This window comes from Corvus hawaiiensis, chromosome 2 (genome assembly GCF_020740725.1).
Source record: "Corvus hawaiiensis isolate bCorHaw1 chromosome 2, bCorHaw1.pri.cur, whole genome shotgun sequence".
In the NCBI taxonomy this organism is placed as follows: domain Eukaryota; kingdom Metazoa; phylum Chordata; class Aves; order Passeriformes; family Corvidae; genus Corvus; species Corvus hawaiiensis.
The window spans coordinates 83,491,770-83,514,899 of record NC_063214.1 but is presented as its reverse complement, the minus strand read 5'-3'; the positions used below and the strand labels follow the sequence as shown (position 1 = coordinate 83,514,899).

Here is a 23,130-nt window from a genome sequence, read left to right as displayed (position 1 = left end):
AATGTCAGCCTCTGTGAAATGAGAGGACAACAGCATATCCAAAAATGTGTGAAAGTAGAAGCAGATAAAATTACAGTACATCACTGGAAGCTCTGTGCATCACTAACTTTGCCCAGCACAAACTAAAACACTAGCGATGATTGGATGTGTCTTATTGTCTGTGCTTACCAAAACAGAGTAGGACAACTCACCATGTGAAAAAGGCATAAGCAAAGTTTGTTGGTCTCCTATCTGAGTCTGGGGAATTGACCACCATGAACACCAGGGGTCCCTGGAATACTGTAACCTCATTCGTGTGTGAACTAAAGGGGCTTCTCTCTGCAAATGAGAGAAGGTTTTTCATTTGTTGTTTGTTTTTAACAAAAGACTAAACTTCCCTAGGAAAACTGGAGATACAAATACAAAATGATCCCATAAGGATAAGTTCAGCAGCTGCAGACTTAGCTTTAAGAAAATCATAGGTTACTCTCCAAGCCAAAAGGCCCAAAGTCTCTTATTAGACACTTAGGAAAATGCCATCATAATAGAGTAAATCAAAAAAGGCATGAGAAGAGGCCAATGTCAAAAGCCCTAAATTGTCCAAAAGGCAAAAAAAAACCCCATTTTAGCCCATAACATCCCTATCTCCCGGGTTTTGTGAAAGAAAATAAAAAGGTTTGACCTATCTCAGAGGTCTTAATAGCAGCTACCATGTAAAACGGGAGAAAAGAGGACAATCTATTTCCTTCATCCAGCCATACCAGAAGAGGTGCGTCCAGGAGTCCTTAAACAATCAAACTGAAAGAGCATTCCCAGGAAGGGTTAGCTTGAGGTTTTAGGGTCTCTATGGTGTCTCACAGAAGTAAGTGCCCTGCTTATCTGCAAGTCTTGTAACCCTTTGAAAATTAGTGGATTCTGCAGACAAGTGCAAGTGGCTGTAAGGCAGACAGCACTTCCAAAGCTGTCAGTAGAAGTCTGGCAGAGTCTAAAACATTCAACAACAAAAAGGAAGAAAAGTTTTCACACCAAATTTTGGAAGCTACTGACTTGCCCACGCTCTTGTAGAAGTATAGGAGGGGATGAGAACTTACTGGCAACTCCAACAGAGAAGCCCAAGAAAGTTGAAAGGCTGGTACTTTTGATGAAAGAAAACACTCTGATCACAGCTGGCTGGTGAGAGAAAGATGTATCACGCCACTTTAATTGACCACAGGCAAGGAGAAGGAGCAGGCAGGAATGACAGGCATTGCCTTACATACACTCAGAAGACAGAGGCAGAAGACACTCCTCTTTTAAGTGCTTAGGTACACATATATGCACATATGCATTATATCAGGACCTGAAGTATTCACTTTCCACAATAGCACAGTAAGATCTTTAGGCATAAGCAGCATAAGGCTTCCAAGAAATCCACAAGCCCTACCAGGAAGGATTTATTAGTAGATTTGTATCTTTAAACTTTGGGGTTTTATTTAAAATATAGGTCAAACAGTGGCAGTCCTGCAATTACGATTCAACATTAACTAACAAGGCACCTCTAAAGAAACATCATTTAGATGATGTGCTTTTCCTCACACCCCAAATTGTTGCAGCACATAGTTCTGTGCTACAACAAAATATGGCAAACCCATCCCAGCTGGTGAACATATTACAGTGGCAATTCCCACAGGCAGTGATATACCTCTGTCTGCCTTTCTGAAATCAGAACTTCCTGCTGCGCTTTTTATACACATATTCTCTGATGACTGCCATGCAACAGAAAACACAGCAAGGCCACATCTTGCATAGCAGCAAAGTATTCCAGCTTCACGATAAACCTGTAAGATTACGATAGTTTTGCACTTTTGAGTTACTAGACACCTAGATCTCTAGTTCACTACCATGAACGGTACTAAACGTGGTGCAAAGTATTTTATACTTCATATTCCAATTCAAATGGAAATATACAGTATTATGTGGCCTTCACACAATTACTCTAGTATAGCCAAATACCTGTATCTGTGGTAAAATTCGTACTTATTTCATATTTTATTTGACTTTTATATCCAAAAGTGAATATAAAGAAAAATCTCATATATATTAACAAAGCCATCTCATACCAAAATATATCTGATTGGTAAGATCCATATCCATTTTATACAAGATCATGAAAAAAATTAACTACACAACACCAGTTTTCTTATGGAAAGACACTGTAAAGCAAAATCAAAACACCCTCAAGAACAACATCAAAACTGCATTACAGTCAAATTACTGCAACAAACATTTATTTCCTTTGTGCTTTTTAATAGAATAAAATTTCCTTGCATTTGTACAATAAATAGAACCAGCAGCCTTCCAAAAGTGCTTTCAGTTACCATGAAGCTGCATCAAGAATCCAGTATACACACCTTGGTGCTTCCTCCACAACCTTCTGGTTTCTCCTTTGAATGGAGCATTCTCTTTCATTCAACCACAAGGCATTGCCATGTTTATCTGCCAAAACCTGAAACAATAACACACTGCTATTAACTAACAGATGTTAGAGATGGTCTTTTGACATAATACTATTATGAAGCATTTAGGGTTTGGGGGGTTTTTTCCCAATCTAAAAATAAAGCTTGGGAAAAAAGCTCATGTAGAAAATTAATTATATATCAAATACTAATTGAACATTCCTTCAAATTCTGAATAGGACTATTCTAAAGCCTCTATGTAGAGTCTGTAGAAAGCAAAAAACCCTCTCACTTCAAAATCTGATTTCTGAATTTTTGGGGTCTTCTTACAAAAGGCTGAAATAAGATTAAAACTACATTTTCAAGCATTTTAAATTGCATTGCATTATGAAATTACACAAAAGCAAACCAACAAAATAAACATCTCCAAGGATGCAAAATTTTGCTCCTGACTTTCAGAAAGAATGTCTAATGAAGCTTTCTCAGTAAGCAAACCACAATGTCCTGTCTTTAGTGAAGAAGAAGAAAAAAAGATCTTCAGAAACTTTGTTATCCTCATTAAGGAGAATTAAATTTGCAACTTCCTCAGTACTTTCAAAGGAAATTAAAGCAGTAGTTTCAAGAATTTTTTTTAAAAATCAAGAACTACAGTTCTTGGCTGCAGCCAAGAGGTAACAAAATCAAGTATCCAAATCCAACTACATAAATTACACACTAGAAAAAAAGCCCAAAAGTTCAGCATAGCAGAACTCTTAATTAATTCTTCAACTTCAAACTAGAGGTGAAAGTAAGGAACTCTGTCCCTTTATGAAATTGATGGTATGATGCAGCCATTTCCAATACCAAATACTGGATTTGAAGATTCAAGTAGACTTCTTCCCATCTTTTGATGATAACTCTACACTTGTTCTCAGAACAATTTCATTTAACACACACCACACCTGCTCCCTTTCTTCCTTATAAAATTTTTCTTCTAACCCATTTTTTTTCCATCTATCTTCCTGCTCTGATCTGCAGGAACCCATGACAATATTCATGCTTCATTCTTTAACAGTGAAGTTCTACACTGAAAACCGACAAGATAAAACAAGGAGACAATCTTCCTCAAACTGTGTGAACTCAACCATATCTACTCACATTTGTGACAAAGAATCTGTATTACTTATTATTCCTTTTAGTACCACAGAGCAAGTATGGCACCAGGCAAGATAATTCCTGCATCTATGACACCAATGGCTGCTAAGCCGTGAAAAATCTGGGGAGATGTGACTGAAAACGAGGCAGTGAACTCATGAAGACAACAAAAAACTACAACAACAACAACAAACCAGGTACTTCCTACCCAAATGCTCACCCATCCAATCCAGATGAGTGGAGCTCTACAGACTCATGGGGCCCTACAAGAAATCATTTGGGAGGCCCAAAGATTTTTGGACTCGTTTTTTGTGGGGGTTATTTTAGTATTAAAGCAGTACCTTTAGAGCATAGCACGGTACTTGATGGAAAAATCACTGTTCTTTAAGTAGAATGATTCCTTATGAGCACTTCTGTTTCACTGTTAGAAAACCTACAACTTTCCACAGAATTCTGTCTCATCAAAACAAACAAACAAAAAAATCTTGGAACATTACAATAAAAACTGGTAATTGTGCTTCTCTCCTCTCTCTCCAGGTATTTTTTCTGAAGAGGATAATACATTTTTTCAATCCAAGCAGTAATTTTTTTTTTCACTTCAGGACATTTCTCATATCCTACTAAACTTCAGCAACCTGGACCTTAAAAGAAATGTTTTTCCATTATTAGTTAATGGAAAAAAGAGACATGCATGAACATCTACTATGAGAAAGTAGTTATAAATAGAACAAGCCAACAACATCTAGCATTAGGCTTTTACTTTTATTCTGTGTATGCCATTTTCGGCAAAGGAAACTAATCACAAAACAATTGTATTTCAGACAACATTTGCAGCATACTGAAATCATCACCTGTGAGAGGACATGAGATTCCAGTACATATCTCACTAAAAATGCATGTCCCAGCTACAGCTTTTGTTTCTAATATCTAAATATTCATAACAGAAAATGCCTTGTTTTGCAGGATTAGATGATTATGACATTAGTCGATGCTGTGTACATCTACATGCCAAAATAATTAAGTATTATGCAGTGGAATCCCTCCTACATGATTCAGCAAAATTCTGTTTCCAGTTGCAGGATTGTTGTTTAGCCAAGTAGTAGACATTCCATGTACCCTTACTTTAAACCTTTTATCAGATACTTCAGGAGAACAAGACTTCAAATCAGTTCAAGCATAAAGTGTATTTGGACTCTATTTTCCTGTTAATTGTTTTAGTCTTTTCTCATGTTTTACAAAGTGATTGTTTTATAGCTAGACACAGGAAATTTCTTATTTAACAATTTTAAGTACCAGTGCTTTGGAGAAATATAAGAAAGCTAAAAAAAGTTCTATTTAAAAGTTACTGCTAAATTAATAAATATTTGGCATCTGGTCTCAAATTGTTTGTATATTCAGCAGTTTGAAAATGAACCAAGGTCAACGTCCTAAAGCTGATTAGAACATGAAGTTAAAATGATATGCTATGATATTGTTAAAAAGTACCATCAAAGTGCTTATATAAGGAAAACAACATTCACTGTATACCCACTATAAATAAAACTATAAATTATTAATAGCAAGGCCATTTTGTTGAAATTACTCAACAGTTCCTAAATACAGTACTGCTTAATTTTTTTGGGGTAGCCTTTTTTTAAACCCAAAGGAATCTAGACTGTGTAAAATCTGCCCTGAACTCATGGAAGTATGGAGGAACCAATCCCATCTAACTTTTGTCATTGAAGAATCAGTAGGAACCTGCTGAATCTCCCAAAACCGCATGCACTGAAAGAAAGAGATCTTTAAGGCATGGTGATCTGCACATAAAATAAAAAGATCATAAAATAAAAAAACAGGCAGCCAAAAATTATTGGCCATAGCAAGAGAACACAGAAAGATGCTCTAGCAATCTGACCTCTTATGAACCCCAAGATCAATGCTGAAACTGAGAGTTCACGATATACCTTTACATGACCCTTCAATAGACGATAAGGTGGGGTTTAGATTTCATTTTTACACCATTCTTCATTTTGCTGTTTCACTGTTTACAGACTATTTCTTCATGTCTCTCTTCCTTCTTCACTTCTCCCCTTCTACTCCTCTCTGCTGAGACTGTACTGGGAGTACTACACCCAGCTCTGGAGTCCTCAGTACAGGAAAGACATAGACCTGTTGGAACAGGTCCAGAGTAGAGCTGCAAAAATGATCAGAGGGACTGAACATCTCTCCTGTGAGGAAAGGCTAAGAGAGTTGGGGTAGTTCAGCATGGGAAAAAGAAGGCTCTGGGGATACCTAATTGCAGCTTTTCAGTACTTAGAGAGGGGCTGATAAGAAAGATGCAGACAAACTTTTTAGCAGGGCCTATAATGACTGGAAAAGGGGTAATGGCTTTAAACTACAAAATAATAGATTTAGACTAGATATAAGGGAGAAATATTTCTTTTTGAGAGTGGTGAAACAATAGAACAGGTTGCCTAGAGAGATGATGGATGCCCCATCCCTGGAAACATTCAAGATCGGGATGGACAAGGCTCTGAGCAGCCTGATCTAGTTGAAGATGTCCCTGCTCATTGCAGAGGGTTGGACTAGATGGCTTTTCACAATCCCTTCCAGCCCAAATCATTCTAGGATTCTATGATATGCAAGTTAGCCCCATAGGAAGCACCAGGCTGGGGCACACATCTGGCAGAGTGAAAAATGTTAAATATTTCTCTCTTATAAATCATTTCACACTATCAAATTTACTGTTGTTGTTTCACTTAGTTACTGAGATACTTCAGGCTCTCACTATCTAAAAAAAAATCCAACAACCACATGTCACAACGCAGAAAGGGTTTAGATTTTGGACAAAAAAATTAAATTTCTGTGTAAAAAGTGAAATTTCTGTTGAGGAAATGAATATGCTCTGTATAGATTTCTTGTCAGGAAATACCTCAAGGCTATTGACAAACACAATTCAGTTACCTACATAAGATCGAACATCACAAATTTTTAAAACATAATTTTGGGAATGAGTGCCTAAAAGAAACAACTTTTGGTCTGCATTAGCTGACCTGACTTAACTCTAAATCCAATAAATGATAGAAATGGTAATAATGCAGAAGTTAAAGAGAATACAACTGATTTTGAACCACAAACTGCCCAAAATGGGACACAAATCCTCCTGAGTTCCCAAGAAGAATTAGATACTTCAGAGCAGAATTCCAAAATACTGAAAAAAACACCTAGACCTTGCAAGAAATTGTTAAGCATGGCAGTTCCTGAACTCCTTCATTCTCTGCTGCACTCAAGCACTCCAACAGGATCCAGAGTTCAAATCTCCAGCCTTCAGAACAGATGCCTATAACATTTTTTTTCTCCCCCAACAAACTGAGCACAGCTCAGTCTTCCTGCTAAAGAAAGGCTAGAGAATAAAAACAGGAAGGCTGTATTGTACATGATAGCCATGTAGCTTGAGCAATGACCCAAGACACCGGAAAACACAAGACTCTAGGCCTTTTTTAGTGGAGTGTTTGAAACATCATGAACTTTGATTTATTTATGAGTTAAAACCTCATTAAATAAATACACAGTACTTAATAGTAGCAATAGTAATAATAGTACAAACCTGGATTTCTATGTGACGAGGGTTATCAATGAACTTCTCTATCAGTAAGCGATCATCACCAAAACTTGAAGCAGCTTCTTGAGATGAAAACCTAAAACCTTCCCTTAAATAATGAAAACAAAAATAATAATCACCTGTATTTTAAGTTAAGTCCTGAAGCATACAAGAAAGAACACTTACTCATTTCAGTAAACAGTCAATCTTCACTAATCAACACACATATCCGAAAGCCAAGTTATAACATTTGCATTTGATTCTGTAATGGGTATCCCTTTTTTCATGCTTTTCTTACAAAGACCAAAAAAAAGAAAAAAAAAAAAGTCAAACCAAACCGTTCTCAAAGCACAAAAAATTTCAGTGTGTTTAAAAAGCCTGAACATTTACAACAATTTTTATTCATTTTCTTTGTTGGCATTTTCTTCTGCAAAAGTAATAAAGTAAAAGAATTTTAAGACCCAGTAATCACAAAGTACTTGTTATACAGAAGTAAAGGTGAAGCTCACCATTACCTACAGCACACAGCCCTCAATACTCAAGAACAGCAGAGGTTGGTTAGTTGTGCATTAAAGAACTGCAAATGTAATATAGAAAATTCCACCACTGAACACAACCTAAAGGTGCAGTACTTGACTTCACAGAACACACCAGCTGTATTAGCAGATTTTTCCTGCCTTGAAGTATAAGTGAGTGTTATATGCAGCATTCTGTATGCTTCCCTCTGTTTCTTCTTTTACATACATACTTAAACAAAATAAAGATACTTTATTTATTAACTTTTTTTTCTCTAAATAGCAGAAAGAATACTCCTTGGCTCAAAACCTCTGACAACTCCACGAACAGCTTTCTCAGGGTGAGATAGAGCATAATTGCAGAGACCCAAAGGCTTCACTGACATTTTCTACAGGCTCTGTAAGTGGTATATTAGTCCCATTCATGTTGATACATATGAAAAGCTTGGTCAAATGTCTGTGTGACTGACTACTGAAACACAGCATCCCCGACATTTGTGCCCAGAATAAGAACTACAGCACAACTGAGTTGAAGTTTTCATGCTTTCCACCTCTTGGATGTAGTTAACCCAGACCATAGACTCACAAGGTAGGTAAATTTACAGTAGAGAAAAGTGTGTATTTAGAAGTGTATCTTCACCTTCTTTCAACATTATGGGATAATACATGTTGTAATTTTGAGACATTATACTTAATGTACAACTTTCCTAACTTCATATTTAACTTCAATATATTTAATTACCTAGTTAAGAGAAAAAAGGGACATCAAAATTAGCAATTCTGTGCACTACCTGATCTGTCAAAAAAAAAAGTGCTGTAACAAACAGCCATACACAGTGTTTCTTATTGAAACAGATTTACAGCTATTTTAACTCCTACATCAAAGGCTCTGTTTTGCTTTGTAAACATTTTTGTGTCACAGTTTTATGCACAATTATTCACAACTGACTTTTTCTTTCACCGAAGGATGTGTGCTATTGCACTTTAGAAATCTAAACTGCAATACTTGTTAAAAAAAGACAGGTGCCTAATCATCTCATCCATACATCTGTAAACCTTTTTAAATTAGGAATGACTATCTCAGATATTCTGAACTTGTTTTATCTTACAAATCTGTGTGGTTGAAATTGTCCAATGATAAAAATTACTTCCAACTGGCTGTGAGGAAAAAAATTGCTGGCAAGAATGAAAAAGCAGAGCAGGCTTTTTAGGGAGGCTCTGTAATCTCAATGCAAGACCCAATCAGGCAAAGTTCTAAGCAACCACCTTTAAACTGAGTGTTGATGTTATTCAGAGGATGAAGCTGGACGGACGAGATGCTGTCTCGAGATCCCTTCAAACATGCACAACTATAAAGAGGAAAAACAGGATCTCTCTAAGGTTCCCCTCTATCCCTACAGTACATTTACTCACGCTGAAGTTTAAGGTGTACAAAAGCATTACTGATGTTGCCACAAGCCTTCCTGTGGTTGTCTGAAGTGAAACAGCCATGCCAACTTTCTGCCTCCAGCTCTGAGATCAGCAGTGCTGCTTTAATTAAAACAATCTTCTTTCGAGGCAGTCAGACATTAACAAAAGACTGTACTCATTATGTAGAATTTCAGTTTTCAGTATCAGGAAATAGTAAAATAAAATGTTTTTTCTTGTCAAGGCCAGCATTAGAAGGGCCATCTAGTTAAAAAGTAGATGTTTGATAATCATTAGTATAGTAGAAGCCCTCTAAAGCCCTAACAAGTAGCCAATAGATACTCAAATGTTGTTGATTTTACACACAAAAACCAATATCCATTGCTTCAAGCTTAACTCTAAATTTAAAAAAAATCCTAAAATTATCTAGTCACAGCATTTATGTATGTTTACATATGTAGATGGCATGTGAATATGTGGGTTTTTTAAAAAATATGGGTTTAGGAAACACTGTTCTTCACTCATCCAATGAGATTCCTTCCCCTCGCTTGAATAGCACATACCTGTGCAGGACAGACCAAAGATGTCAAGCCCATACACTCCCATTTTTGCACAGTAGTTTGAAAGGCCAAGTGCAATGCTTTGGTAAAATAATAAAACTCAGTGCACAGGCTTGTCATAGGTAATGCTATTGAGTTTTTTATTGTCCTCTTATACTGCACACTTCATATTTCCTTTGCTTTCGGAAGTGGAGGACTCAGAATAATTTGCTACTTATTATTCCATATTAACTTCTTCAAGTCCCACTGCTCATTCCTTCAGAGCCATTGGAAGATTACAGCATCAGGGGAAAAAAAGTAATTTCAATCAATGCTTCTAAAGACAGGCAGGAAACTGCAGAAAATTATTATTTCAGACTACAAAAACACATTTACTAGTAGTAGTCCCCACATGTCCTGCTGCACCATTCCAGTGAAGAGCAACAACTGTGGAACAGCAGAAAAAAACACAGCATGGCACCACAAGACCATAGAAAAGAAATTATAAGGGGTTCTTGGAATCTGAGAACAGATGTTTGATTTATGTTCATAAAATTGGCCTTAGCACCAAGAAAGAATTTCAGAAACAGGACAATTTACATTTTCCTGTTACTATAGGTTAAAAGACAAAATCTTTCACCTCTCTAAATATCTGTTGCTGGAAGCTGCCTTGGTAAAAATTTTCAAAACAGATACCCCACTAAGCATGCAAGACTTCAATATCTAGGAAAAGTTACAGAAGATGCGACAATAGGGGGAAATCACTAACACAAAACTCCAAATTTTTCAAAGGTAAATCTTAAAAAATAATTTAGTACAAATTCCCAGCTTGGAGGTTATCATGTCTGCAGCTGAAGCTACTAGCTAAAGAAACTAATTTCTACATACACGTTCAGAGTTTAAAACATGGGCCAATAGCTCCTGTACAATGACCTCCGATACTGAACCTACAAGCCAGTAAGCGCCTTTACGTGCAAAGATCCATCATAACCTCTGCCAGAAAGTTTCAATCTGTTCTTTGGAAATGATAGAGTCCTGAATTTAATTCCTTTTCAGAGGTGCCAGCACAGTCCTCTTAGCACCTTTTAGATTTAACATTACAGTATAAGGACAAGGCTTGCATAACTAACCACAGTTACTAACCATAACTCCAAATAATGAGGACCTGAATGATACTTCAGAATTGAACTGGGCTTGATGATCCTTGTCCTTCCCATCCAATTCAGGATATTCTATCATTCAAAAGCTTTCCATAAACAAGGCAAGCAGCTCAAATTATCATTAAATAGGACTGAGTCAAAGTAATATCACTAAATTAATTTATTGATATGCAAATGTACATAAAAGACTATCCCTAGCTAGCTTCTACTGGTACCAATCAGCTCTACCAGGTGACTTTCTAAACCATAACCACAGCCTTTCTCCAAGTTAAGTCAGCAATTATGATTTTAGATCCACTTTTCATTTAAAACAGTTACTTTAATCAAGCTCCTTTGCTCCTTTCTGAGCTAAACAAGAAATGAATGCCTTCCTTTCAAGTCCAACAGATGCAACTGCTGCCTGAACAAGATCAAGGCAGTAATTTTGGATTCTAAAGCAGTAGCAACAAAGTATCCTTTTAAGAAAGAAGGTTATTCTAGACCTTCATTCTAATGCACAAAACATTATTTTCCTATTTGGATTTGAATACAAATGGACTAGAGAGAGCAAGGTACAAATAAACCCACCATGTTTTCTTTAAATCTAAAATTTAACTGCTAGACATTCACTGTTCTTTCATCCAGCTTTTAGGTTTTGACAAACAAAAATTTAATAGGGGACAGAAAAACGACAAGGAAGTCATGCAGGTGACTAAATTAAACTAATGAAAATTTCAGTTGTACTTTCAGTTGACTCAAGCAATTGTGCTGCTCTCTCTGTGCAGAAAGGAAAACATTCATGTTATTTTGGATCAAATAGGCTTTTCATTACAAGTCTTTGAAAAATCAGAAAATACGTTTTTCTGTAAGATCAGCAGCACATGGAGTTGAAATCAGGCTCCTCGCTGCCAGAGTATCAGCAGAGAATGGACTGTAAAATTCTGAGTCAACAACAAAGCATCATGAAATGTTCAGGATTCTGACAACCAGTAAGACATAAAAACATCTGTGTGTTGAAACACATGTTGTTTGAAAACAGACAAAAGTACAATAGTTTGCTGATACACATACTTTAAACACAGAAGGATGCAATTATTAGCGCACATTCTGGTAACACCGTATGTGTTTCCACGTATGAATCATCAGTCTCATCAACTTTAACAGAACTAATGGCATGCATTAATGTTTGTGAATCAGGGCCAATAAATATTCTACCTAATACAGAGAATTAGTAAATCAGCATTCTGAAAGGCATACAGCAAAATGTTATTTACACTCTAAATTTACAGTCTAACACTGGACTAACAGCAGACCTAAGTGTTGGTTTTTTATTTAAATTAATGGATGGTGTTTTGTAAGGTTTGTGCAAGAAATAACTAGAAATAGGCACACGCAAACTTCCAAAGTATATTGCTCACTCTACTAAAAGGATAAAACCAAATAATATCCAATTTCTCCATCTAACATTTCATATCTGCTCAACTGTCAGCTCAAAATGGCTTAATGGGACTTCAGTAACTGCAGCATTCATCAAGGCAAGCTTTTGGACAGCATCTCACCTGGTCTCTTCATCATCCCAAGCGATTCTCATGCCTTTCCCACCACCACCTGCTGAGGCCTTGATCATGACAGGGTAGCCTAACAGCAGGGAACAATTAGACAGAAGTTCAAACTTTGTTCAGTTGGCCAGAGGAACATGACAACTGACCACATGTCCAATAAAGCCAGTAGACAATAACTTCGTTTATTAAAACACTTTGTTTGCAGGGAGAACAGAGGAGAATTTTTTTCTTTTCAAAACTTAGCTGTCAGTGCAGTAATTTCTACAGCCAAGAAAGGCTGTCTTCTCCAATTCATTTATACTAAAAAAAACACTGAATGAATTATTCCCAAATAATGAAGTGATTTATGAATAAGGCATTTGACCTTTTCAGCTCACATTTCTTTAGGAACAAAATTTTTTTCCTTTGTTGCTGCTTAAATAATTTTTTTTTAATTAATAGCAAAAATGAGTAGATAATAAATTAAGTCTAAAGACTGAGTAAACAAATATGTATCTTATCAACACTTCTAGTGCAGTACATTATAAGTAACAGAGCAGCTCAAGACCTGTGCTTCTTAGGCATTATGTAATAGTATCAGAAAAGAGATTGCTTTTTTTTTTACAATAAAAAAAGTATCCTCCCCAAACTGACAAGTAGTAAGAAAAAACAAGCAGTATAAATCTGACAGCATTGTACATAACCGGCAATATCTTACTTGTAGAACAAGATACTATAATACAGATATAAGGCAGGACCTTCATTTTCTGAAAGTTAGAAAATTACAGTAACAAAGTACACCGTTTAAATGAAGATTTAGTAATGATTGTTTCTCTTTTAATTCAATCTTTTCATTCAAAGCAACTTCCTGCAACAATTTCTTCATACCAGAGAACTTCACCTTTCTCTACACGAACATGCAGAAAACTAAAAATTGAGGATCTGATTAAAATGCTTTTGACATTTCTACGATACCAGAAAATTCTTCATGCCTTTGGTCTCCAGTATGTTTAATGAAAATCACAACATTAAGGCAAATATCAGACCAGTTGATATTGTCTGGCAAGCAGAGTCTATCAGTCCTTGAGAATTGAAGAAACATTCTATAAAAGGCTTTGATCTGGGGACAGAAAGAGACATTTGAATATGGTTCCTAGAAGTGGTCCAGTCTACTGTCATATGTGTTACTGGTATTTACAGTTTCTTTCTGGAATGTAGATCTACCCTTGCTCTGTCAAGTGGCAGCAATACAATATGCCCACCTCCCCTTCATAGTGATCTAACTGAAAGGAGGTTCGGGAGAAGATAATTAAAACCAGCAAGATCTAGAAAACCTTTTTTTTAATTAAAAAGTCTGAAATAGATACCGAAAAAAAGGCATGAGACAAGCATAAGAAACAGTAGTGTTGACTGGAAGGCAGGAAAGGAGCAACAATACAAGAGAACTTTAAATTAACAAAGAAAAAAAAAAATCAATAAAATAGTTTCCAACTTAACACATTATTAGACTGTGAAACCCCAGGCTGTAAAGCATTCACATGGCTGAAAGCTGTAGAGAGGTAATAGTTAAGCATATGTAGAGCACAAACCAAGCTCCTATAGGCATGCATTGCCAAAAGGCTATAAATCTTCATGCCTTGGAGTCTAAAGTAGTCTCTGGTTACAACGTATGAGGTTAAGACCAAACAGAGCCATGCAAATAACCTTTCTAGAGTCTCTCTTAGATTTTCTTATGAAATACCTGATACTACCCATAGAGGGGTACAGGATAAGTCAAGTAACAATGAGTTTGATCCAGGCCTCTACAATCTCAGAGGTTAAAGGCAAAATAACTCTACATTACGTGCAGCAACAGTGAAGTTCAGCCAGTTTTCATGAAATTCAGTATATGCAATATCTACACAGGAGCATTTTATTGATGCTGTAGCTGCATTTCCAGATCCCTGGCAGCTACCAGGCTCCTACACAAGCCACTGGGTATCTTGAAATAAAGGAAAAAGCACATCTTGTATAACTTTTATGCAAGAAATGAGATTTTACTGGATAACACTAGCAAATCTCTAGCAATACTATCCCCATCTGGAGACCCTGTCCAACCCAAATAGCTGAAAGACTGAAATTTTGAAACAAACATTGTTTTCAACCTTATTATGGCAATTTCCATCACCTAATCTATCTTATTCAGTGTTACCTATACTTGAAAAAATCATCATCAATTGTGCTACCAATTTCAGTCTAACAATATCAGTCTCTTGAATGGTTTGCTGATTTTAATTCTGTAAGCAGAGTCTAGTCCTAATTTACTGTTCTTTAGTTTCAAAAGCAAAACAGGTGTGCTGAAAGTGAGCCTCGGTGAGTCTTTATATGCTCCAAAATGTAATTCATATATGACAATTCACATGATTAAATTATCAGAGAGTATACATGGGCTACTAGTATCATTCATCAAGTACGGGACCACTTTGCTTCCCCTCCCTCCCACCTTTTATGTACAGCGATTATACGTCAACCACGCTTGTAGGCAAGGCAGTTAAAGACTCCCAAGAGCCACTATATAATTAAAATAAAGTTGGGGTTTTTTTAAAGTAAGGCCCGTTTTGAAAAAATGCATGCAGCTTCTCATGTTGAGAAGTAAAAATTGCAACAGACTTCTACATGTTAGCACGTAAATTAGCCAGTCCCCTGGAAATAAGGGTACTGGAGCTTTTGCTCAAATATGAGGTTACACACTCCTTGCTCTTGGTGGCACTGAACTAAACTTTAGAGCAGCTCTTTAGCCAATAGCAAACACTGAAAGAAAGGTTTTGTAAAATTTAAGTTTTGCACGCATATTGGGTATAGGATACTGGGATCAGAATGCATTACTCAACACTCCCCACTTTTGTACTACTCAGCAGCAATCAAAATTGCTTAAGTATGTTCACATGGATTGGTTGGATTAGTTGTGGGAAGGGAGAGGCATGCAAACAATTTCTAACACCATTTATAAGTACCCACAACAACAGCAATGAAAAGACTCACAAAGCAGACAAATTTTTGAGTAGGTATTAGGTTTTCAATTCTTCCCTCAAATTAGATGCCAATTTATGTGAAATTAAAACTGCATATGAGATTAAAACCTACTCTTGTTTTACATTCTCGTGATGCCTCTTAAAGATGGGTCTAAAGATCTTAGGAGGCAAGAAGCTAAAAAGCTGTCAAACTTGAAGATCACCGCACCTACTTTTGCTGCTAAATAGGTACTATTAAGTTAGGACTGCTTGTTTCCAGGACAGTTACTATTCTGAGAATCTGAATGATAAAAGGAGTAAACAAACTTCTGATGTCCCACAGCTGTTAGCTCCCAGAACTTTGCCACCGTGGCTTTTAGATGTCATTTAACCATTTTTATAAAGCTGCAGATAGTAGACCACAGCACACATTGTGCAATACCAGTTTGAACAATATTGCATGTGGTGATATCAGATTCTTTTCAATATCCATTATTAAAAGCTAGCACTAACTAAACCCATGTCAAATGAAACATGACAAAAAACCATCTTTTTCTCCTCTTCAGTTTTGTACAGACTTTCATTTAGTTTTAACTGACTGCACTTCATAGCTGTTCAATCCTTTAAAATAGAGGAGTCAAACTTTCTGGAGTTTCATCAATGCTTCAGAATCAAGAAGCCAACAGTTCTTAATGTACAACTCTACACACAGACCTAAAAGCAGCATGGGAAAAGGGCCAATGTAATTAAGCACTACAGAAAGGATCATAAGAGCAAAATAGCCCACACCAACAGAGAAGAGAGACTCTAGAAAGGAGCCAATACAGCAATTTGTGCCTGAACTTCTTCCAATTTCCGATTTAGCTTAGTATCTGTGTCACATTCTCTCCTGACAACTCAGGAAAATCTCTCAAATCAGGGGCAAAAAGACGGTTTCCTTCCCACACCTAGAAAGTGTGTATCCATAGATAATAGTCACTGAAACAGGTAAAGGCTGTGTTTCTCAACCCTGAGGTGCCATGCTCCACTACTACAGGAACTTGGGCCAGAACACAGCAGGGAGAAGCAGGAAAAAAACACAGGCAGCAAGAGAGCATCAAACAGAGTTTTAGTGTTTTAAGCGCTGACCCATGGTTATTTTTTTAATAATTTCTTAAGCCTTCTTAGAAGGCTGAAACTCTGGATTAGTGAAATCAGAAAACAATCTGAAAGTATTCCATTGCATATCAAGTGCTTTATACACAAGGACAAATACATTATATATATATATATATACAAGACACTATAATTTCATTCAATCTTAAATCAAAATTAAAATCACTACATTTTACTCTGGTCAGTGGTTACAATTAGACAGAAGCTTAACCCAACTCATCAACTTGTTGAAACATGAGGGGAGAAAAAGCTAGAAGGGACATTTTTCTTTCGCTACATGGTATCATAGTACAAACCCTTCTTGTATCAAAACAGTTTAAGAATTTTCCATCTAAATAAAGCACCACCCAGCTGTCTGTAATTGACTTTATTATCATAGATTTAAGACTGCCTTGATAAAATGACCTCTGAAGTGCTACTGATATCAAAGACAGGAACCAGTCAACAGAACACCGAAGAACTCAGAGGAAAATTTAAAAAGAATGTATTCTAAAGGGTGTCTAGAAAGCCTTCCTTCTATACTTCTAGTATGCCTTCTGACTTATACTCATCAAAACTGTTTAAAAAATACTTGCAGGAAATCTTTAAAACACAAGAGCAAGAAAGACTATTGAAGAGAAACTGAACTGAAATAAAGTCACAACACTATGTGACTAAACTCAATTTTATTTACCATTCTCTTCTGAATGTTCCAGTTTGATTAATAATCTCTTTCTTTTGGAAATGACAGTGATCAGTTATCACTGGATTTCACAACAAGGACAAAGCCTGACCCAAAGAAATGCTGACTTCAATTGTGTCAGCCTAAAAGTCAGCCAAGCCTAGGAGGGGTTTCAGGGCAGTTAACCAGTGCAGGGTAAAAGGCCCAACTTAAAGAGGAAAGATCTTACACTGCTTAGAAGTTATTTGTAGCGGTGTAAGTCCCGCTTTATCTGGCACATAAAGGCACAGCAATAGCTTTTGACACAGGTGAAAAGCTGTTTATCTACCTGTGATAAACCTAAACAGCTTCTCATGGTTACAGTCTCAAAGGGAAAATTAAAGGAAAATCATACATCTTACTGTATTAGATTCTTCTTCTAGAAAGCATTTAAAAACATGCGTAATTTCAAGCATGTGGTTTAGTATTTTCACTAATATCAAGCTTTAGTAAATAAAAGCCAAAACTCATTAAACACACATTACACTTAACCTTCATCAAAATGAGTCCCAGACTCATTTGCTGGTTGCTCTTTTCACCGTTCTACAAGATATTCTGAAGCTGAATAGTGACTTTATTCCAGTAAGCACAGAAGGCTGGTGCTCTGGAGCATATTCAAGCTAGCTACAGTCCACACAGTGATGAAGAATAAAGATCATAACATCACCGGTGTCAGTCTCCATATAAAGGGAAATGTACCATGCCTAGCTTCTGACTGTCATGTCCAATTGCAGATATACTTTCAGACAACCCCTTTAGTGAGGTACTCATTACTGCGTGTTACAGTCATTCCACAAATCATGGCTGCACTTGTTCTGCAAAGTCCCGTTTGAAAAGCTCAAATGTGATGATTTAAGAGACAGGGCGTTAATTCCTAGATTCTTCCAGCCCTATGGGCAACAGGGAACTTAAAAACTATTAAAACATTATTTGTTCTATAGGGATTACTTATTACACATTCAATTTAGTCAACCATGTCTGCTGAGAGGCACACAAATCCCACCATAGCTAATTTAAGAACTTACCAATTTCCCTTGCAATTCTGACAGCTTCATCTGCATCCTGTAAAAGCAGGAAATGAGACCCAACGTTAATCCCATCAGCCATTGCACTATGTCCTGAGGGCAGTCATATATTGCACTACTGTCTCCTCCGATTCATTTAATGCTTGATTTTACAACCTTCTGACCCTTTTCAGCCAGAGGAATGTAAAATTAATACCATAAGTGGAATGTAAATTCTACCTCATCATTAGTGCACTGGGAAACTCAAAGCAACGAGGAATCAGCTGACAGGAAACACAACCAGGATGGCAAAATGATTTTCTGCAGTTGTAGGAATTTAATGCTAGAATTTAGAAGTTTACAATCAATAATGGACCATAAATCAGATCGTTAAAGTTTGTCCACTACCAGCTTGTTTCTGTCCTCACAGGTATTCCTTGTGTTTTCCTGATTGCTGTCAGTAGGGGGAGTTGATTCTCTATTGTTTGGGAGTAATTCAAGTTCAGGAAAAAAAAAATCTTGCAGAACTTCTTTAAAGACAAATGGGTTTTGTTTACTCAAGAAGGAACACAAGCACTTCAGTTTTGAAAGTTCTGCATTCTGAAGACAAGATAAACCTTAAATGCATCATTTTAAACTATATCTGAAAGAAGAAGATTCCCGTAATTGTTTTCATTTAAGAGTTACACATTACTAGCATACAACAACTATAAAAATCCTTTTGTTGATGCCACCTATTGCTGTAGCTGTCTCATACTACTGCAGCCTGGTACAGAAAAAAATCCTGAGAAAATCAGAGAATAAAAAACCAAAATACTTGCTTACTTTTCAATAATCAAATCGCTTCTCCTGCAGTAGTTAATTCTGGTTATTTCTACTGATAACAGTACATTTCCATTATACAAAATCAGAAAGAAAAAGGGTTAAATTACAGTGGTATGGGTTAAGCTTGAAAATTCCATCCAAATTTGCTAATATTTATACTATCCCATGACATACATTAAAAAATTTGTATAGAAGGTATTAATGTCTGGAAACCACCAGCTGCTAACTGTGTCTGAAACTATGGGGGCTGACTTATGAACATTAAACTGAAACCTGATATTTTTAAAGCTTTCAAGGCAATCCATTTTAAAAGCACCCAGGTCAGAACTTAAAAAAAAAATACATAAGAAATGTTCATACCTGGTTCATTTATGTCCGATAATAAAACAAAATCCTCTTTAAAAGTCTTCAGTACCTAGTAACAGCCCCATGAAGAATAAGGGGGCTGGCAGGGGAAGTTGTCAGAAAATTTAATTTCCTTTCATTAGCTAGTCTGCTCCACAAATCGGTGCTTGTTAAGTTCAAAGCGGTCCTGAAAGCAACATCAGTTTTAAGTCTTTTTACTCCAGTCACATCTGTTAATGAGATTTTTCCAAATAACAATTGTTTTTAACTCAAGAGATAAATCTAGCAAAAAAAAACCCTGCCCCTCACACTGCTCCCCCCCAAAAAATCCTCAAGAGTTTACTGTTTTATTACACCTTGCTGCTTTCCATGACCCTGCACCCTCCAAATTTTAGCTTAAAGGGATAAAATGCATGAAAAGGGTCATTTAAGAATGTTAGTGGTTTCCACACATTGAGTTTGAAGGTTCTTTGTTCCTGCCTGTGACAGTTATGCGAGAATACTTCCCCTTAATAGCCTCTCTGTCAGGAAGTGTTAAACCTGCCAAATGCAGACAATTAGAGCCTCTTGAACAAAATGCAGGAAGAGTGATGACTGATGAAGAGCCACGATTATAGTCGAGAAGGAAACTTTTACATTTCTTTTCTCTTGCAAATTCACCCATATATTTGCAAAATAGAATTAAGGGGGGGAAGCAAACAGGGTAATCTTTTTTCACTTAGTTACCTGCAAACAAGTGGCTAACTGATACACTACAGTCCACAGGAAGACAAGCTGCAAATCATTACAGGGGAACTTTTCACTGCCACTGTATTTTTACACATGCATACAACAACTTTAGGTAACAAGCAGATTGGTATCAGCAGCACTAATTGTCTTAGTTCTGGCTTGAAAAGACTTCAGTCATCTGCCAGCACAGTTATTAATTTACACTGTTTCAACATCTGTTTCTTTTACAGTTCTAACATATTAGAACCCAAACTCTAAGATACCGGGGGGGGGGAAAAAATATCAACGCATACTCAAATTTTCGCTTTCAAAGAGCATTTCTGAACCAGAAAACAAAAATTCGCTGTGCTTTAAAGAGGAAAACTAATAAAAAAATTTAAAAAAAAAAAAAAGAAAGAAATTGACATATTGAAATCTCTGGCAAGTCTTTTGATCTTTGTCCATAAGAAAGTATGTTGACTGTATATTTAAAATATCATGAATTTCACTTGCTGATTACATAAATACAGAAGCAGTTTGAGTAAACAGAAAAAGTTAGGACTACTATTTTTGCTTTTTGGTACATAAAACTTATGATAGATACACAATATTTGCACAAGAGGAGCAAAAACTGAATGCTATGATACTGCCTAACACACATGTCCATATGTGCAAACTATACAAAACCACACTGGTACTAAAAGCATTTTAAACTATTTTTTAAAAGCAAAAGTCCTCAATGATTTACTGCTGTTTCCTCCAAAAGCACATTAGCTACACTACCATTTCCCCAAAATAACCTGGAGACTGTAAAGAAATATATAATTTTAGCACCACCTTTTATTGTACAAATAAAAAAGTTCAAGTAATAGTAGAAGTTAATAAAAATCCTAAGAGTTATAAAATTATGTCATAGTGTTTTCACAAATAGGTGATTCCATTAAGTTAAAGAGACATTAAATACTCCTTTAGCATAAGAATTCCTAACCTCCTAATTTCATGTACATGCCTCTCTCTCAACCAGGTACCAGCAGGTGGAGACAGAAAAACAAAACTGTCTTGATGTAGGGGAATGCCGGGATAAAGCTGTTTAAGAGACTCCTAGAACTGTGAAACATTGTATTAATTATGAAGAACCACATAATAGTTTTCATGGCTGAAAGTGTTAGCCTTGCAGAACCTCCAGTTCATATCCAGCCTCTTCACAACCTCTCCAGCAAAACAGTGATCATTCAATCCTAATGCCAATACCCCCATGCAAGAATTCAGCTAAAACAGGTACCCAAAACATAACTACAGTAAATTCAGAGCCTTGCTGAAGACCTCTGATGTGTTTACTGACATCAGTGAAATTAAGTAGACACAGACATTATTCTTCTGGGTCTACATCCAGCCCTGTTCTACCAGCCATAAAACCAAACTGGCTGTATGTCGTGAAACAATACAAAAATCATTCTTCCCTTGCCATTCCTTTGCCAGTTTTTCACCACAGCACATCCTTATTCTCATTACTCGGCCTCCACTTTGTTCTTGTCACTTACTCCCCTTCAGTTGTTTACAGTCAATACATCATCTCAGCCCTAACTTTAGTATAGCCATTGCTCACATGGATTAATGCTAATTCTTTTGATTAAAATCTTTTACCACTACCCCTCCCGATTAGGTTTTAAAAAACTAATTGTAGTTACACATTTTGAAACTAATTATCTTTGAATGCTTTTGTTGGCCCTCTAGCAAACAGCACAAGACTCTGGTTCCTTACATGTGCAGACTGGATAACCCTTGCCCCAGCCAACTGAGAAACTGAACCAGGGATGAGAAGAAAATTACTCTTTGTGAAACTGCCCTCTCCACTCTCATTCCACAGTTTCATATTAGCTAGAGCATTTGCCAGTACAAGAATAGGTAGCTGTGTCTGTTAGGCCAAGCATCCTCCTTGTCGGCGTTTTCAGCAACAAACAGGACCAGGAGCCTGGACAGGCGTTCTAGGAGCCTTTTTATTATTTTATTCCATTATCAGTCTCACATACAGAGTTGAGACAGAGATGGTACAAAGTTCACGCCATCACAGGCATCCAGAGACTTCCTGGTTACAGAGCATTCTTAAAAGCTTCTTAGCCAATTAGCATGCTTCTAAAATTTACAGACAACTGTTTTAACCGATCCTCAACAGCGCAGTACATCTGTGGTATACAATACTTGCTTGTTATCCCTTTATATAACAATGCACAATATTCCATTATTAAGCTTAAACCTATCTTGCTAAGCATATTTTTTGCACCTTCAAAACCTATTTCAGCCAAATCTAGAAACCATCGTTTTAATGTCCTTGCTTGCTGTATAATTGTATCCTCTTCTATCTTCAAGTTTTCGCAGCCAGAGCTGATTCCTAAATTCTTTTTGCTTTATTTCTGAAACCTGCTTTCTTCTCTCACCTAAGAGCTTTTCCACCTTTTATGTTTACCCACACTTCAATCCTTCCAGCTTTAAGTATACTGTTGAAGGGCTTCTTTCTTTTAAATTTCTAATTTAATTTCTACTCAGAATATTTCTGCATGCAACTTCTCCAAGGTGTTATTACAAAACCTGAGCAACTACAGTGTCTCCTATGTGTAAATGCTAAGCAACATAAACAAGATAGGAAAAATATCCTTTATTCATTAAGGACCTAAGTATCTGCAGCACTTTTTAACAAGGATACACACAACTCTTCTACTAACAAAGATTTTCAGTGCAGTCCTGAGTTGAATAATGAAGCACTAGAAGTTGTTACTCTGTTTGCTTTAACTATTCATCCAGAAAGAATACATGCAACAGATCTGTCTTAATTTCTAGCATTGTCAGAGGCATGAATGCACTTTTCTTCCAGGTTTACTAGACTCCACTTTAAAGTTGAAGCCACCTCTAATCACCTTAAGCATCAAGCAGACACTTAGCTCCTCGCCAAGACCTTTAAAATTTTTATTTCTCAAGAAAAAGAGCCCTCAAAGATTTTGAAAGCTTCATAACTGTGACTAAAATAGGTCTCCCACAGAATGGCAGAAATCCTAAAGAGTCTCTAGTTCTTTGTCTGTTGCTATTCTGATTAGAGCTGGTATCATACTTTGCCCTTCCTATCTTAGTCTGAATTTGCA

General features: G+C 36.5%; 1 protein-coding gene across 1 annotated transcript in view; it reads right to left on the bottom strand.

Moving 5' to 3' along the window:
* PCCA (propionyl-CoA carboxylase subunit alpha) overlaps nt 1-23,130 on the bottom strand; it is a 273,709-nt gene that overhangs the window by 171,163 nt on the left and 79,416 nt on the right. Inside the window, exons 8-11 of the mRNA XM_048295883.1 lie at nt 18,140-18,176; nt 12,288-12,366; nt 7,135-7,237; nt 2,370-2,464 (exon numbers count right to left, since the gene is read on the bottom strand). Coding sequence (XP_048151840.1) covers nt 2,370-2,464; nt 7,135-7,237; nt 12,288-12,366; nt 18,140-18,176 — 314 coding nt within the window. The remainder of the gene's footprint in view (nt 1-2,369; nt 2,465-7,134; nt 7,238-12,287; nt 12,367-18,139; nt 18,177-23,130) is intronic.